The following is an 18885-nucleotide window of genomic DNA, read 5'->3' on the forward strand; positions in this document are numbered from 1 at the left end:
CACATCCTGGTGCACTGCAGTGTCAAAACCTAAATGCACAGAGGATGTGCTCCCATAAATATTTTGATTCAGCTCCATCATGGAGTGTACACACACAGATGCAAATATGCACACACACGTGAAGCCTCGGCTTGCAACTTTGAAATGCTCATCTGATTTAAACTCTGAAAATTATTCTTAGACTTGGGGAGCAAGAATATAAGCCAGATAAAAAAAGGAGGGGGGTGGATTTGAGGATGAAATAAATAAATAAGAAAATCTTTTTTTTTTAAATCACCCTGGCTATTCAGGTCTCTGCTGGGGCCCTTGAGTTTGCTTACACCAGCAGAAGCTTTCAGCAGCATATGCAGCTGCATTCATGCTTTACAGGTACGCTGCAGGCTCCTCATACAGCTGCCTCTGGCACAGCAGATCAGGCTCCAGGTGTGCCTTCCTCTCCACACTTCTTCAACATCACCTTCACTACTCCGTGTATTGCTGCTGGCAGTACAAACACAGATTATGGCTGATAACCAACCCTCGACATGGCAGACTGCATTTAAATACATCACCTTTGCTTCCTATGACCCTAAAAGCTAAAACGTAACCAGAAAACCTCCTACTTAGACATTTCCATAACCCATCTACAGAAAACATTTAAGTTTTGTCTTCTGTGTCGGCAGGCTATAAAACCCCTATAACCGGTTATTCAAACAGTGCAATCTTTATTCTTTGAAATGGGATCAAAGACTAACTGGGATTATTCCTCCAAGCTCCTGGCTTTATCTTCTGAGCGGTGCAGAGTGACAAGAAGGAGCTGTACTTTATCCCATGCTCTGTCACTGTTTTTCCCCATCCAGCATTGTGCTGCTTGATTGTACTCTTATGAGCCACAGAACCGCACCTGCGCCCATGTGTTAAGTACTGACAAATAAAGGCCCGCCGTCCATTTACACAACAAAGAGATGTAACCCGTGAGGCATCCATTCTCTCCCCTCCCTCCCTCCGTCTGACAAGACCTCAAATATATCACTTAGTTAAGAAGAAGGCAGCTCACGTTCCTGCCTCTGCCGGGGACCGCGGCTCTCCCTCATGCTCCGACAAACTTCTTTTCAAACACAAATCCAGAAACAAAACACATGCCACCCTCTTTATGCAGGGTGCCCTGTTCCATATTTAATTTCAGAGTAACAGCAGTGGAAGTGACGATTATCAGAGCCTTAAAAAACAAATCCAATCTCAGGCTCAGGCTCCCTCATCCCAAAAAAAGAAAGGAAAAGAAAGCCTGTCATTGTTTAAGGAGAAAAAACTGGATTTTGGAGAAGCGCTTGCTTTTTTATTAAAAATAGAAAGAAACTCAGTCTTGTACATGTTCCACAAAATCTAAGGCAACATTTAATAAAAATTTTCACCAAACCACTGGGGTTTTAACAACGAACATCTGACTTCCTGATTTATGCATATTAATGAACTTCAACACCCCCTGTCTAAGCGAATACAAGCTGAGCTCCACACTTCTCTGCATCCTAATGGTTTCTGCTCCACCGGGATCATTACCAATAGAAATTTCAGATATTCTGTGCTATTAATCTCTGTCTGTCCTCCTGTTCAGCCACGTAATGACTAATTAAACATCAAAAGAGCAGAGCTGGGGATCCACTCTGACAGCCTCTCCTTCTCCCATGAGAGGCTGTGAGGTGGCTAGACTGTGACAGGGCAACACTGAAAATCAATCACCCCAAGGTCCACACACACACACACACACACACACACACACACACACACACATTGATGTAAGCTTGCACAAAAAAGCAAAATTAAATACAGAAAAAGGTGTATCCTGCAGAGACCTTTACATGTTAAGATAAAACAAGAAGAATGTAAACAACAAACATCACAACTCCCTAAAAAACCAACAGGGACCTGAGGTGTCATGGCTAAACAAAGCGAACAAACACAACAAAATACCCCGAAGTGTAGAGCGGATGTCAAGTCGGCTCTTTGTGTACACGTGCGGAAAGGGAGAGCAGTAAAAGAAGTGTGTGTGTTGTTTAGGTAGGCTCACTGTGAAATCTATTTATATGAGAGGTAGATGGTCTTCCACTCACAGATGAAGGCAGGCCAGGAGGGACCTTGCGAACCTTTTTTGTTTGTAGTGGATCTGTGAAAAGATGAAAGCAAACGGATTCATTCAAAAGCAAAAAAAAAAACAAAACGAAAAAAAGGCAGCAACTGCGAGTAAAGCAAAGCTCAAAAATGAAACTTGTTTTGAGGAGTAAACTACTGTTTGGGAGTGCTTTATGACTGTAACACATTTTTTACAACAGATACGACAGGGACATGGCTACATATGTGATTTAAATCGCTTCTGGTCTAGGGATGATTGGTGGTGGTCTGTGATGTTACTGTCCTGCTGGGGCCAGAGAATATACAACAATGTAATGTCCACCAGTTATTTCATTATATACAGTTAAACACAGATATTTACATACACATAACCTCATTGTTTACCACCGTCTAACATTTAATCAGACTAAAGGAAATAGTTAAGATGGCCAAATGTATTTCTCATTGCCAGAATAATGATGGAGATCATTATTATTTCTTCTAAATCAGATGTTTACATACACTAAGATACATACTATGTCTGTAAACAAGCTGGAAAAGCTCACATGATGCCATTACCATTGCTTTGAAAGCTGCTTCTTTGAGGCAACACCTCAAATAAACTGCCTTCTTGTGCAGCATTATGGAAAACTCTAAAGAAATCAACCATGATATCCAAAGTCTGGGTTATCCTTGGATACATCTTCCAGTTGCCTGAAAGTGTCATATTCATCTGTTCAAACATGTTTACTCCAGTAAAAACAGCAGTAGAAAGTAATGTGTCCCTTCTGTGTGACGTGTGGGTATCAACTCCAGAAACAAAGCAAAAGACCAGGTGAAGATGCTGACTGAAGCTGGTAAGAGAGTGTATTTATCCTCCTTGAAACAAGTCCAGTACCAACATGGGCTGAGATGTCACTCAGCAAGGAAGAAGCCATTACTCCAAAAGCTACACCGAAATCTCAGTCACAAAGACCTACATTTTTGGAGGTGTTTGGCCATAATGAACATTGTTCTGTTTAAAGGAAAATGAGGGGAGCTTGCAATCCTCTGAGCAAACACCCCCACTAGGAAGGGATTGGCTGCATCATGGTGCAGGAGGTGGTTTGCTCCAGGAGGGAACCTCACAAAATAGGGAAGGACACGTGTTCAAATATTGAAGCAATAACCCAAGACATCAATTAGGTTGGACCCAAATAGGTGTTCTAAATGGCCATGACCGTAATTATGCGGCCAAATTATTCATAAAGTAGCTTAAGGACGACAAAGGACAACTTCATGCAGCTAACGAGGTCATTCTAAATATTACGTAGACTTAAGAAAAATGACGTTTTTAAAAATTCTCTCATTATTCTGGCATTTAACAAATAAAAATGATTTTGGCGATACTAAGTGAGATCAAACAGGAGTATGTTTAGTTTGATTCAATGTCAGACAGTGAGGAAAAAAGGTTACATGTATTTTTACAGTGTATGCAAATATCTGGTTTCCACTGTGTTTTGTCCAAGGTCTGTGTAGTTTTATTAAGTGGTCTTAATAAATTGCTCACTTACTATTTGTTTCCAATATATTTTCAGTCCTTAATTTGCTCATTTTCCTAAGAATGTTTTCAGTATGTTTGCTAAGACTCAGCAATAATTTATCAATCACTGAAGCTGTAAAAGACATGATATGGCAGCGCATTTTACAGCTTTACACAGCTGCCTCCTTGGAAACCCGGGCGTAGACATTTACTGTAGCACAGCGTGTTGATAAACACTTCTCTGTAAGCCAGTAGTGGAGTAAATAGGAAACATCTTAAATGCTTGAGACTTCCAAGTTTGTCTATATTAAAACCTAAGTTGCTTTAGAAACACCGTTTTAACTTTAAATATTATTCTAACATCTAAATTTTTCCGTGTATGAGACATTTCAGAGCTTTCTTTGAAGTCATTATCACAGCACTGACCTATTGGTGGAGCATCTTGTAGAGAACGTCTTCTGGGATTGGCTGCGTTGAAGGAGTAAAATGGAGCAGTGGATTTCCCTGATGTAGGCACAGAATTGGGACTTGTCAACCTGACATCTGGCCTAAGAGATGCCTGGAAGATAAAGAAAACATAATGATAATAACCTAAACAACAGCCTGAATCAACCAGAATTAACTGTGGGCGACTTGTAAAGTTAAGAAGACCAAACGGTGCAGCAGCTTTTAAAGCCTCTCCATATCATGTTGTCACAAATATATGTGGCTCCTATGGCCTACAAAATTGGGTTAAGCAGCCATTTAAGGGCTTGGTCGTATAGACCTCGCCAAATAATTTTTTTTTTTTATATGACAAAACTGTTGAACACAAAAAAAAAAAAAAAACTTTTTTTAGTAAAAAGTACCTTAGAAAAGTATTCATGTTTAGCTTTTCACATTTTGTCACAGTACAACAAGCGTCACTGTATTTTATTGGGATAATATATGATAGACCAACACAAAGTAGCACATAATTGTGAAGTGAAAGGAAGGAATAGTCCAAAGCTTGGAATAGCAACAAAACCGTGGACACGGCCGTCCACCTAAACGGACAGTCTGGGCAAGGACAGCAATGACAGCAAAGACAACAAGAGTGTGGAGGAAAGGTAATACATCCAAATCACTCTGAACACTCCACTGCAAAAACATGTTAGTGGCAGCATCATGCTCTGGGGATGCTGTTCTTTAGCAGAGGTAGGGAGGCTGCTCAGAGTTTATAGCAATATGCAGATAAATACCGGCAGTCCTGGAGGAAAACCTGTCAGATGCTGCAAAAGACTTGAGGCTGAGAGTCACCTTCCAGCAGGTCAGTGACCCCAAACCTACAGTCAACAGTGGGATGATTTAGGGCGCATTCACACTTATGGTCCGGCCTTGGGATCGGACCAAGGATCGGTAAAAGTAAAAAAATTCACACCTTCAGTTGGCCCAGTTTGCTTTGACACAGAGATTTTTTTAAACTGGACGAAAAACAAAGTCATGCGATTGCAACATATTGTTTCAGGGGCAGTATTGTGCTGATCAAGAAGAAAAAAAGCACAAAGAAGAAAAAACCCTCATCTGAGTTTCTGTTGCTACTTTGTGTTCAAATCTGCGCCTGCACCACGTAGCCATTATCAAACTCTTTTGTCTTCAGATTCACACTCGTACTATGTTTTTCCTCTACTTCTTCTTCTAGTTAAATGTGCTGCTCTTACGTTACATCCTCTTTTCCTGCTTCGGTACGCTGGCCCAGCACGCATCCACACTGCAAGGACACCACTCCACGGTGCCGAGAGCGGCTGCTTTAACCATGCCAGGGTACGGTTCTCTGGTCAGTTTCAGAGTCTGGGATGGATTCACAACGGCATGATCAACCCAGGAACCAGACTCTGGCACAAAGTGTTCCAAAGGTTTGATGTAAAAGCACTGTTAGATAAGAGCATATTAACATGTTGGTCCAGATCAAGTCCAGACCTGAATCCAACAGAGAATCTGCGGCATCACTTGGAAATTTATGGCAACAGACATAAAATATGATGAAGCAAGAGATATTTTGCAAAGAAAAATGGGGCAAAATTTCCATCTCTAAATGAGTACAGCTGAGTGAAACTGTAATTTTACCAAAAATGGTTCTACAAAGTAGAGTTGACTCCTGTAACTGAAATAAAAAAGGAGGCCACATATTTTATCTTTTTAATTGTAAAAAATGCTGACAAAATCCCAAAATGCACTACTTTGTGTTGTACCACACCATTTAATCCCAATAAAAACAAAATAGGAAGAGGATCACTGGTGTCGATACGCCATGTGGTGCAAAAAATTAAGAATGTGTTTATGACCTTAACTGGGAAAAAATGGTTTCATCAAAAATTCAGTATGATTATTAGCAAAGACTAGTCCACCTCACAGTGGGAAAGGCAAAGAAAGAATAGAAGAAACCAGGAATCACATTTTCACAGCCTGGAGGAGTGTAAACGTGCAAAAGGTGAGTTTTGTGTGAAATGTTTTGCAGGAAAACCAAAGTGACAGGAGGCCAAACAGGAACTGTTTTAGTGAAGTGATATATGACGGATTAGGACAACAGCCCCATCTTCCAGCTCTGCCAAAACCTCAGTAGATCTATGAGATACAGTTAGAGGAGCTCCTTTTTATACCGCAGTAGAAGACGACACAAACAAAACAAGCGAGTTGAAGAATGCCTAAATAAATTGATGTTTACTGCTCATCCATCTGGACCAAACAAACAGAGGAAATATAAACAAATTATGTATTGCTTCAACTGTAGAGAGCAAATGTTCAAATACAATTCAGGTTGATGTGAGCAGTTAGGTAAATATAAGCTATCTTAACTCCTAAAAGATAATAAATAAAAAAAATAGAATCAAGGTTACACATTTTAATCTTTAAAAATAAAAACTACCCACATCCCATTTTAAACCATTCTATAACCATCATTCTGTTCATTCTTTGAGTTAATTTATTCCCCTTCTAGACAGGCTTGCAGTTCTGAGGTCTGGTTTGCCATCTTTAGTGCATATTATCAATTAATTTCACTTATATAACAATAAGGAGACTGTGAAGGTCATTCATAACCTCCAGCTTGCATCTCTTGGGCTTGTTTGTTGTGGATTTAAAGCTGTACTGATGACTAGTATCTTGTGAAAACAATCCTGGCTTCCTTTTCACATTTTTGGACTCAAATAATGTATAGCTGCACAATATATCCAAAAGCAGTAGTCACAGCAATTTCAGTGTTGCAATATCACAATTAATACCACTGTGCAGAGCACATAGCTGAAAGGATATAATATTTCATGTGTCATGCATTCATGCTCTGCATATTTGGCCATTTGAGTGGCCTCTAACTTCCCTTAATACCAACACCAGGAGTTTTACTCATTTGGCTGGGATGTAAGAGCTCATGGTGGGAACATTGTGAAATGGTAAAGGAAGAAAAGTGTCCACAAACTGAGGCTTAACCACAATTAACAAGTTTATACTATTGCTCCCCACGGTAAAAATATTTGTTAGCATCAGTCAGTCAGTCATTTTCTACCGCTTATTCCATAGTGGGTCGCGGGGGAGCTGGTGCTTATCTCCAGCAGTCTATGGGTGAGAGGCAGGGTACACCCTGGACAGGTCGCCAGTCCATCGCAGGGCAACACACAAACAACCATACACACACTCATTCATACACCTAAGGGAAATTTAGAGAGACCAATTAACCTAACAGGCAAGTCTTTGGACTGTGGGAGGAAGTCGGAGTACCCGGTGAAAACCCAGACATGCACGGGGAGAACATGCAAACTCCATGCAGAAAGATCCCCGGTCGGGAATTGAACCCAGGACCTTCTTGCTGCAAGGCAACAGTGCTACCAACTGCACCACCGTGCAGCCTATTTTTATATTTTATATTTGTTAGCATATTAATCATAAATGTTATTTCTCTTGTGGATCAAGAAAGTTACACTGTGATGTTTCTAAGATGAAAACTATCTTAGGAATCATAAAATGGGGATAAAACCGTCAGCCAGAGAACCGTGAGTGTGTTAAATCCTCAATAAATTAATTTGTAGTTAAATTTCTTAGATTTTACTTTCATTAGTCAGAGGTACAGGAACTACATCTGATTCATCACTGAGTTTATTTACAACAGACTTAATTGTTCTGAGATTTACCTTTTTTATTTATGTATTTATTTATCTTTGCTTGATAGAGACAACCCACAATAGCTAAAAGTGAACATCAAAGCGTTTTCATTGTAGCATATATAAACCTACCTGGCAACCAGATGCTCCAGGGTCCCTCCCATAGCCAAGAAACGAAGCCCTATCTGATTTACCTGCAACAACAAAGAAAGGGTAGAAATGAAATCTTCATGGGGTTTTAGTCGGACTAACAAAGTACAGTAATACCATTGTTGTTAAACTAGGTTTCTGGTACTTGTGGCAGTGGGGGCAGGTACCAAGTCCATGCTTCTCTATAAAACCTGTCAGCAGAGGGAAGCATGAAGCTCTCTAAATGTTCTGGTAGACAGCGGTGCTGACCTTTGGCTTGACAGTACAGTGGACCAACACCAGTTGGGCTTTGCTTTACAACCGTCTCAAGACTGCAGCTATCTCTGTTCCTTGTGGACATTTTCTACTGCATTTGTCCCTTATTGTGCTTGAACACAGCCCTTCGCGAACAGTCAGCTTCTTTAGCTATGACTTTTTCCTCGACAACCATCGGGTCCCTGTGATTATGCAGGCTATGACATGGTGTTACCGTAACATTTCTGTGTTAAAAATCCCTTTTATTAGTCTTAGATGATATTCAAATTTTCTGAGAAGCATATTTATTAGCTGTAAAAATTAACACTAATAACAGAAATATTTCACCCTGATCAATCTAAATAGTATGAGTCTCACTGTTTAAGTTACCTAAATAAATAAACTTTCAAATGATATTTTAACTTACTGAGATGTACTGATCTTCTATTCAAGAACTTGGTTACGCTGTTATAATGTAATATCGCTGCCATATATTAGAAGCTCCGCTGATAAAAAACACAAGAACAGGGGTGTGTGTTATTTTCTAAAGCATTTTAAAACATTTTGCCGAAAGGAAAAGATAAACACAGAAAGAAAGAAAAAGGAAGATGATCTGCCAATTTGGATTTAATGATAAATTTGCTAATTTTTACTTAGGTGACAAATCTCACGGTCTGAGCAGGAAGTTTTCTGCCTAATGTATTATTCCTTTTAAAGTGAACTCAGCGTTTCTCCTTTACATCACATAAAAATAGGACCAGTTGTCACATATAGCATTAAATATGCTAAAAAATAATTTTATACGAGAAAAAAATTATTTCATCCCTCAGCAGAACTGCAACAGCTCACGAGGATGTCAGCGCAGCAAGGGGTGTTTTCAGTGAATTGATTAAGAGAGGAACAACTGTCAGTGTCCTTCGATCAGTGTCACATCCAGCGTGCAAGGCTTCAAGGAAAGCTTGCAAGCAGCCGTCAGGGGAGGAATAAAAATCTGAGTGCAGAATATACATGAATCATACGCATCACAAGATCCAAACTCAGCAGTTTTACACCCCTAGAAAAACAAACAAATAAACAAATGAGAGCTCCTCAAGGAAAATGATGAATAACTTTAACACTATCATGCATTATTTTATGTCAGCCTTCCACATTTTACAGACACAAGCGTCGGAACTAAATTCTGTTTACTCTGGGGACGAGGTAAATATTTTTGTGTGTTAAAAAAAACCTGCAAAGCCTGGACCTTTTGTTCCACAATGACTGATCTGAGCCCGGCTTCCACGAGTACAGGTGAACAGGGGTACATCTAAGAGAATTCACTTGTGCTTATCTGAGCACTCCTGAAGGAGACAGTTGTTCTGCACCTGTGCAAACCGTCTCTGGGGATGCAGGGAGCTGAGGCAATCAGGGAAGATGGTTTAACTGGCAAAGCTGCTTCTCCTGTAACAATAATGTGATACTGTTCTGAGCCATTGCTCCTGCGAAAGGAAATAGGATTAAGTTGTCGGTTACCACCAACGTTCACTATAATGGCAGGATGATGAAACATCTCTTCTGACGAGAATTTCAATTTCTTTACTTTTTGTCTAATATGTAAAAGTGGTTCAGTTAGAATCATTCTTTAAATGTCTCCAGAGGAAAAAAAAGGTCTAGTCAAGTGCAAGAGTTAAATATTCATTGCCAGCATGTGTTTTGTCACACACACTGGTTTTGATATGAATAATTGATGGCCACTGTTGTAATTCAGGCCCAGCAAGGAGACAGATGTGTTTGTGAAAACACAGACATGGGCTACAAGTTAATGCAAAAAAGCAGCAGCACAGTTCTCCAAAGAAACTAAGAAAACCCAATACATTTCTTAAAGGACTAGAGTCCCTGTATAAAATCGGGGAATTGGCTTGACACAATTTAAGTCTACATTAGAGTCTACATACTGGCATTAGACAGCAATAAGACCAATCTCTGTTTAAAGAATCAGACTCGAATATGATAGAGTATGTGGAGGGAGCGCATGATTAGGGTGATGAAAAGAGTCCTTCCTACCTCAAAGACCTGGAGCTCATCACCAAAGATAAATCATTAAAATACCAGACATGCAAAATGCTGTTCGGCAAATACATGGAGGGTTTAACTGTTGTAACGTAAATGAAGATTTTTCCACTGATTATTGAGAAGGGTATACATATTTTTTAACATGGCAACTTTTTTTTAATGTGATTCTCCTTTTACATTGTTTTACACAAGACAACATGTAACAGATACCTGCAGGAACAGTCAGTCATTTTCTACCACTTATTCCATAGTGGGTCGCAGGGGAGCTGGTGCCTATCTACGGGCGGTAGGCGGGGACACCCTGGACAGGTTGCCAGTCCATCGCAGGGCAACACACAAACAACCATGAACACACTAAGGGCAATTTAGAGTGACCAATTAACCTAACAGGCATGTCTTTGGACTGTGGGAGGAAGCCAGAGTACCCGGCGAGAACCCATGCATGCACGGGGAGAACATGCAAACTCCATGCAGAAAGACCCCCGGCCGGGAATCGAACCCACTGTTGCTGCAAGGCAACAGTGCTACCAACTGCACCACCGTGCAGATCCCTGCAGACGTTTCAATTCTGTCCATCATATTCAGCCCGGTTCTTAAGTTACTAATGTTCAACTGTGTGATCTTAATTTATTAGATAATAAATGATCAAAAATATTTTGTTTAAGGAACTTAGACTCTGTTACTAATGGAAAACTTTTCAAATGCCTAATTAATCACCGAAAACCATTTATTTTAACAGCTGCTTAGAAATTACTACAGATCTTAGTAATAAATACCAAGGTGGAGTGTAAATGGCATGGCAAACTGACTGGAGTCAGATGCTTAAAATTTTCTCATGGGTCAACCAGTAAAATAAATGGATTCAGCACCAAAGAAAAGCAATGTACTGTTAAAAAAACAATTTATGGTTCCTCTTTACTTCTTTATGTTTAAATCCGCCTGCTTACAAAGATTTACAAAAATTTGCACAAGATTTCAAGAAAATGGATATTTATGCTGTTGGAGTATAAAGACAACATGAAGTGGAATATACTGCTGGTTTGGTCACTTCCAGAGCTGAGAGCCTAAATTAGCTAAAGAAAACATCCTCAGACACAATCTCCTGTCTGATGCTCAACTGAGAAATATTAGAAAAAAAACAAATGATAAAACAAAATGTTTGTTAAATGTTAAACATGTTTTGATGTAGATGTTGAGGTTTAACACATCGCATAAAGAGTAGTTTGTTTATACTTTAAGAACAGAAGAAACAGAAGCAGAATGTATCTTTTTACATGTGTTAAAGGCTTGCTGTTTTCCCCCCTCCGAACAGGCCTGTGTGATCACAGCCTCACAACAAGAGCGACACTAATATTGTTATTATTACGTCTCGAGCAAGCCTATTTGTTCAGTGCAGCCTCATGAGGAACCGAGCATGTGTTTTTCTTTTTCTGCCAGAGAACTATTAATTAGACTGCGAGCGGGCAGACTGACGGGAAGCAAAATTCACGGCCATCCTTAAAACATCAGGAATGGGTAGATAATACAAAAACTACCATGATTAAAACGGTTTAATTACTGCAGTCGTAATCAATCAAATAAATTGTACGAAGCCTACCATCACTTAGTATGTCTCTGTTCAAATGAAAATTTAATCTCATGAGGGGGAAAGATTTCATGAGTTCAGATGAAAATGTTCTGCGAACCTGATAATTAGCATATCACTCAAAGGTGTGAATGTGTTAGTATGCTTGCGAGGCATCTCACTGAGGAACAGAGTATATATTTATCACCATGTCATACACTTGTAAATAGCACTTTATTATAATCTAAATATAATATGTAGCAAGAATAGAACCGGTTGGGAAACAATTTTGTTGAAAGCAAAATAAAAACTGGAAAACAATTAAATACCTTCCCATATGACACACAACAAAGTTTGTTTAATTTAGATCTTAAGCTGTTTTAATTAGATTTAAAATTTGCTTAAAGCTCTTCGATCAGGGTCACATCCAGCATGCCAGGCTTCAAGGAAAGCTTGCAAGCAGCCGTCAGGGCAGGAATAAAAATCTGAGTGCAGAATATACATGAATCATACGCATTATTTTGAAGGTTTGCAGAAAGTCCCACTTAATCTGTTGTCTGAAATCAGTTTTTTTTCTCTGTAATTGGTAATATTTTTCTGATCTTTATCACAAAGAGTCCTCTGGCTTTAAAAACTGAAAATGGTATCAAATATTGATATTACTAAGTAAAATACTTAGTATCGGTATGGAGCTTAAAATTTTAACATCGTGACAACCCCACAAACAAATTGTGGTCTTCAAAAGTCTGTGGTCTGATTTGCTTTCTATTTCACAGAAATTTAGATCCACAAAGACAAGGCCAGAAATCTGTTTGAAATAAAGCAATTGTGTAGAGCCATAGCACCTCAGATTAGAAAATCCTGCGTCCAGATAAACCCCATTGACCATCAGAGGTGATTTACCAACAGTGCTTGAAGAGAGACCCTTCCAGATCAAAGCCAAGCTGGCCAGTGATTCGTAGATTGCATCCTTATTGATCACAGAGCAGCAGAACAGCATAGCATAGCGTTCTGTTGAGCCCTTTATTCTGATGATGTGAGCGGCGGTGACCTCACCATCCCTGGGGATCGATTCCACAAAACGCCACAAAACTTAGCCAATTAGTGAGCGTGCTTCACTGCCTTTCAGATGCATTCCAAGGGCCTATTTTTCCATCCAAAAGAAATGAGCATATTTTCCTTGCTCCAAGGAAAGCCAAGACCATGAAAACAAACACATGATACTGAATGGGGAAATGCTTTTAATGTAGAAACCAAATGTACCTCACCATGCACCAACTCACTTGTTCCTTTTTTTCTCATTAAATATGTGTTTGGTGTTCATGTCTGGGCTTATGTTCTAGTCGGATGAGATTCATGGCACATTACTGCAAAACATTATTCCTGTAATTGGACCATTACCGCGTGCACAAAAAAACCAAGAGAAAACTTTTTAGCACTTAATCACGAGAAACTACAGTTTATGTTGTTCTACAGCTTGATGTTATTGTGTTTACCATTCTGAGAAGAATGCCAGGGAGATCTCCACCATATAAAGTTCAGGATTTGGCCAGTCTGGCTGCGTTGGAAGTAAAATTAGACAAGCTCCATGGTTACTAATACATTCCTCTGGCAACCAGAGACGGCACAGGAACACATCAGATGTACACTCACCCGTTCGCCTTTTCATCACACCTTTTAACATGCCTCCTTTTGTTTCCCTTTTAAGAGTTTGTGTACGTCCATTCTGTCAAAGCCGTTTGATGCCTCCCATCGGGTTTTTTTCCCCCACTGTAAATAAAAGCTGGCTGGGTTAGAGGTTAGGTCAGTGCGGATGAGGAAATAAGGGGGCGGGGGGCCAGCATACCATATCAGCTTCCTCCCTGCCTGTCGGAAGAATGTTTGCAGCACAGTATTAGGAACAACAGTGGGATAAGAGGAGCACGGCAGAGCAACAAAACACCAAGGAAACATGTCTACGCTGCCCTGAGCTCGACATCAATTTCTGCATACAGCCCTCTCAGCATGTGGCATTATTCAAAACAGCAAGGGCAAATGTTAATGAGTTCTTATTTGCATTTTTTTTTTTTCTTTGTTGAAATGTCACTGATTATTACGTACTAGGATGATGAATGTATCTGCTCATGCAGCCTGATGTGTAATTAGCCATTAGGTGGAATGAATAGATCAATTAAAGGCAAGGGACTGGGATTAAGAGAAATCAAACTGGGAAGAACACAGGAATAAGAGGAAAGATTAGCCTCATGGGGAAATAAGCGCCATTGGCTTTATAAATCAGGTTACTAATCAAAACAGGATTGCGTAATCAGCAAAATCACATACATTAAACATTTTAGTTAATGTGTTTTTCAGTATCAGGAGCTCTGCCCTTCATACAAGCTAAACAGTTTGTTTTTCTCCTAAAATCCATCTCTACACGAGAGAGAGAGAGAAGAGAAGTGGATTTCCTGATTGTGTTTATCCCCTCCCGGGATTATCAGGTGCCACGGCTCGGCCTATTTGAATTTTTTCTAACTCGGTAAAAAGGAGGAAAAAAAGAATGGGGGAGGTGGACAGTGGAAAATGTTTTCGCTTGGCCTTTGCCTTCTTCCAAGCCCAACTCTTCTCCTGCCATTGCTTGTTATTCACAAATGAGGAAAAAAAATGCATTACTGTGGACCAGATGGGAACATTCCACATGACCAAACCAATCAATCACTTTGGTGGGACGCAGGTGTGACACAGCCGTGCAACAACACACCATTTCACAGTCTATCAGGCACAAACACATGGTCACCAATCAATGGCACCCCAAGGACCCGCGAGGAGGGGTGCCCCTCTGCAGCCACGCTGGTTCAAAGCTGATGACTTCATAATCACACATCCATTCTCTCAGAGGACAGAGGCGATGAGCTCCCTAATAACCTCTCCCAACATGTGAGCACCAACACTGTAATGGATGCTGCTGCAATACGCTCTCCTGCATCTCACGTTCACATGCCAGCTCAGTGCCATCCACCTTGTCAAGTTGTGATATTGCTTAAAAAAAAAAACATGTTTAACAAGCTGCAGAAATGTCTCCCTGTTGGCTGTTAGAATCAAGACAGCATGCAACATCAAAGAATGAGTCAATGTTTGGTATTAGATGCCAAACAACTGTTGAATAGCTAAACAACAGAGAGCCAAAAGGAGGTGAAGGACGAGGAAGGATGCACACATGGGTTAGGAATGCTGATCCAACTCACAACACTGTGGGCATATTTTCTTACATGAAATCCCCCAGAAACCCTGAGCAGTCTGGAGTTTAAGAGCACAAGCCTGCACTAAATAAAACAAAGAACCAGCCAGATGGGGGGGAATCTTTTGATTATCTCTCTATGTGGGGATTGCATGGCGGGAGAGCAAAAACTAGAGCAACCAGTGAAGAGAGTTTTGTTAGTTTTAAGTTGATAAAAAAAAATCTACCTTACCACCCCCATATCCTTGGCATTAAAGCACAAGTCTCACAGAAACATGCTTCTCTCTACACTTCCCACACTTTACACTCTCGGGGCTGTGCCAGCGTAGGAGAAAATGTCAGGCATTGTCAAGTGGGAGTAAAGGCGAAACAAATGTTTGCATTTCATTATCCAATCACAATCCACTACAGTCCAAAAAGAGGCGAGGATAACATTATCTAGTATTTTGCTTGCCAGTACGCCCAGCATGGACGCAGAAGGTCTGGGCAAGCAGTGGTGACTGTGGAAAAGAATGAAGGTGGGAGTCAGAGAGTGGTGGGAAAGAAAGTTCCTAAACACTATGGGGCTGAGATGGTGATATGCTGACAGCATTTGGTTTATCAGAGAGAAACACTACAAACTTCAACCTTTCCAAGGTTTCCATCTTGGAAAGATTGATGTGCTGCAGTCGGAGGTGATTTTTATGCATTCTCCCCTTGTACAGGTAATATAGGACAATAAATTTGTCATCCCACTTTGAGCTGGGTTCATATGTTTATATAAAATGTTTTTTTGTGAAAAATGCAAGCAGACGTCTGCACTATTAATGAATAAAAGCTAAGAGGCTTTTCTGTTTTTTTTTGTTTTTTAGGTGAACAAAATAGAATGATAGCACCTACATTATACAACAAAATCCTCTTTGAGGAAAGAAAACAAGGAAAGTCAAGTTATATATTTGTAACAGCTTATTGCAGCAGGCGTACATACAGGTGCATTGAAATAAATTTGAAAATCATATAGTTCAGTAATTTTTCAAAAACTGAAACATATATCATTGACAATCACAATACACAGAGTGATATACAAATTTCAAGTATTTATTAGTGTTAATTTTGATGATTACTGGTAACAGCTTATAAAGCCCCAAAATCTAATTTCTCCAAAACATTTTAATCAAACATAGGCCAATTAAAAATGATTTTTAAAACTGAAATGTCAGCTGGCTGAAAAGTGTCTCACTTCTTGTACAGTATATGCATTCAATACTTGGTCGGGGGTCTTTTTCCATGAATTACTGCATTGATGCAGCGTGGAGAAGATCAGCCTGTGGCTCTGCTGAGGTGTTAAGGAAGGTTAGGCTGGTAATGAGGTTCCTTTAACTCATCTGCATCGTTAGCTCTGATGTCTTTCGTCTTTCTCTTGATAATACTTCATAGATTCTCTGTACAGTTTAGGTCAGGTGCAGTTTAGGTCAGTGATCCCATGGTCATTAAACCAGGTATTGGTACTGTTAGTGAGGGCAGGGATCCAGTCCTGCTGGAAAAGGAAATCAGCATCTCCATACAGCTGGTCAGCACAGGGAAGAATGAGGTAGACAGCTACTCCAACTTTGAACTTGGTAAAACATTTTGGACCAACTCCAGCAGATGACATGGCTGCTCAAATCATTACAGACTGTGGAAACTTTAAAGAGGACCTCAAGCAGCTTGGATTGTGTTCATCTCCACTTTTCCTCCAGTCTCTGGGACCTTGATTTCCAAATAAAATACCCTTTTATCTTAAAGTAGCACTTCAGACCACTGAGCAATGGTCCAGTCCTTGTTCTCCTGAGCCCAGGTAAGACGGGTCTTACCTGGGTGTTTGGGTTTTGATTTTCATTTGTGTTTGCGTTTTTTTTAAATTTCTGAGTTCTTTATGAGTTACAATGGTCTTGCCATATTCAGTTGTTTATTATTGACATAAGGGTTTTGCAATATTAGTTTGTTCCTTTGTGTTTTGTTTCTTATTTATTTCTTGTGTTCTGGGCTCTGTGTATTTTAGTTTATTCTCTTAGATCAGGATAAGTCTTTCCCCCCCGGTTTATAGTTTCCTCTGTTATGTTCAGCTCCCTCTGTGTTCATTATTCACCTAAAAATGTATGTATTCAAAACCGTCTTTCATTGGTCTCATGCCATCAAATTTTCTGAGAAACCAAATTTAAATTTTTTTCCAACTAAAAATAACAGAAATAAACACTTATAATTTTTTGCTCGGTTTTAAAGAATCTATATATTATATGCGGCTCAGTTTTTGAACTGAATTACTAAAATTACTGAACAATAATATTCTAATTTACTGGGAGCCACTGAAAAAAGCCAGCATCTTATCTTTAAGTATCTTAAGGTAAGGGTGGGAATTTATCGCATTTATTGTGAAAAATGCCTGATCATGACAAGAATTTTGAATTATCATGACAATGAACATTTTTAATTAATAACTGGTTGTATCATTGGCATTGTTACTTTTACTAATTTCTCCACTGTTTGTTCCATGACAACATCAATAAATATCAATATATTGGAAAATATGATAAAATGCGGTTACTGTGTGCAGTTTACCATCTACCATCATCTCCTGGGGAAGCAGCATCAGAACCAGGGACTTAAAAAAGCTCAACAAGCTGATAAAAAAGGCTGGCTCTGTTCTGGCGACTCCTCTGGAACCTCTGGAGATCATTGTGGAAAGAAGGATTCTTCATAAAATGAAGAACATTATGGAGAACCCTGAGCATCCTCTTCATGAGACTGTCCTACAACAACAGAGTGTCTTCAGTCAGAGGCTTCTTCAGATCTGCTGTAAGACGGAGCGCTACAGGAGATCCTTCCTGCCCACAGCCATCAGCATCTACAACGGCTCTTTGAAGAAACCTTCATAATATGAGCTATAACAACATTTAATTTCCCTTTGGGATTAATAAAGTATTTTTGAATTTGAATTTGAATTGAATTAATGATGCTATCAAAAGACCAAGTCCACTGCTAATCTCACCAGCCCTAAATTGTCCTACCGCCCCCGACATCTCTGAATGAATAGTTTCTCTCTTAGTACTAAACTTGTATCAAATAAGCTCCAACATTCTCACTGGCTGCGGCTGTAAGCAGCATGAAGCGAGACAGAAAACAGGGAGGGTAAGAGAGCAAAAGAGAAGAGAGACAGACTTTAGAGGTAGGAATGCAGAACCACGGTCCATCTCAGATCTAGATATGAGGTTCAGCAAAACATTTTCAAGCACCATTCAGCAGAAAAGTTCTTTGAAGAAAGAAATGGTCTCTTTTTCTAACATCTTCAGACACATATATGCAATTATACACAGAAGTTTACAAAAGCTGTCTGACCCTCCCTTACAACTGCAACTTTCCTTTAGAAAAGTTTCCAAATGTGTTGAGAAGAGACTCAAACAAGCTGCATAAAGACATTGTTCCAATTATCGTGGTATTTCATTGAGTACAGTGCATGGTGCTCTGATCCTTGCAGCTGCTTCCTGAAAGACTGGTTATGTCATCATAACTTGGCTATACTCCTGCTCCTCCATCCTCTTAGAAAACCGGTCCTTGGGGCTTTTCTCAGTATACAGCTGATCCTCTACAGCTGGTCAGCCTCGCCAGCCTCACACCGGGGGGCCACGACCAAAGGAAGGGAGGAAAGGGCTGGGCAGGGCCAAGATGGGCTGAGAGGCGGTGCGGGAAGCATGGGCAGCACGGGGAAGGAGAAATGAGATTTTCGCCCTTTCAGCTCATCTTCGGCTCTTCACGCTTCACTGACCACAGTAACAGATAAGCACACCCAGCATCTCTACATAATGACTGGCTACATCAACTAATCAGTACTGCACACATCTCATTTCCTCTGCTTATATCTCATTTTACATTATGTCTGTCAGTACACTGCACATGCACGTTTGTCTGTGTGTGTGTGCGTGTGTGACAATAT

General features: G+C 40.0%; 1 protein-coding gene across 1 annotated transcript in view; it reads right to left on the reverse strand.

The window, feature by feature from the left end:
- Window positions 1-18885, reverse strand: part of tcf12 (transcription factor 12) — a 78105-nt gene that overhangs the window by 34266 nt on the left and 24954 nt on the right. Inside the window, exons 5-7 of the mRNA XM_047362716.1 lie at window positions 7852-7913; window positions 4034-4166; window positions 2088-2140 (exon numbers count right to left, since the gene is read on the reverse strand). Of these exons, the coding sequence (XP_047218672.1) occupies window positions 2088-2140; window positions 4034-4166; window positions 7852-7913 (248 nt within the window). The remainder of the gene's footprint in view (window positions 1-2087; window positions 2141-4033; window positions 4167-7851; window positions 7914-18885) is intronic.

The sequence above is a fragment of the Girardinichthys multiradiatus genome, chromosome 4 (assembly GCF_021462225.1).
Source record: "Girardinichthys multiradiatus isolate DD_20200921_A chromosome 4, DD_fGirMul_XY1, whole genome shotgun sequence".
In the NCBI taxonomy this organism is placed as follows: Eukaryota; Metazoa; Chordata; class Actinopteri; order Cyprinodontiformes; family Goodeidae; genus Girardinichthys; species Girardinichthys multiradiatus.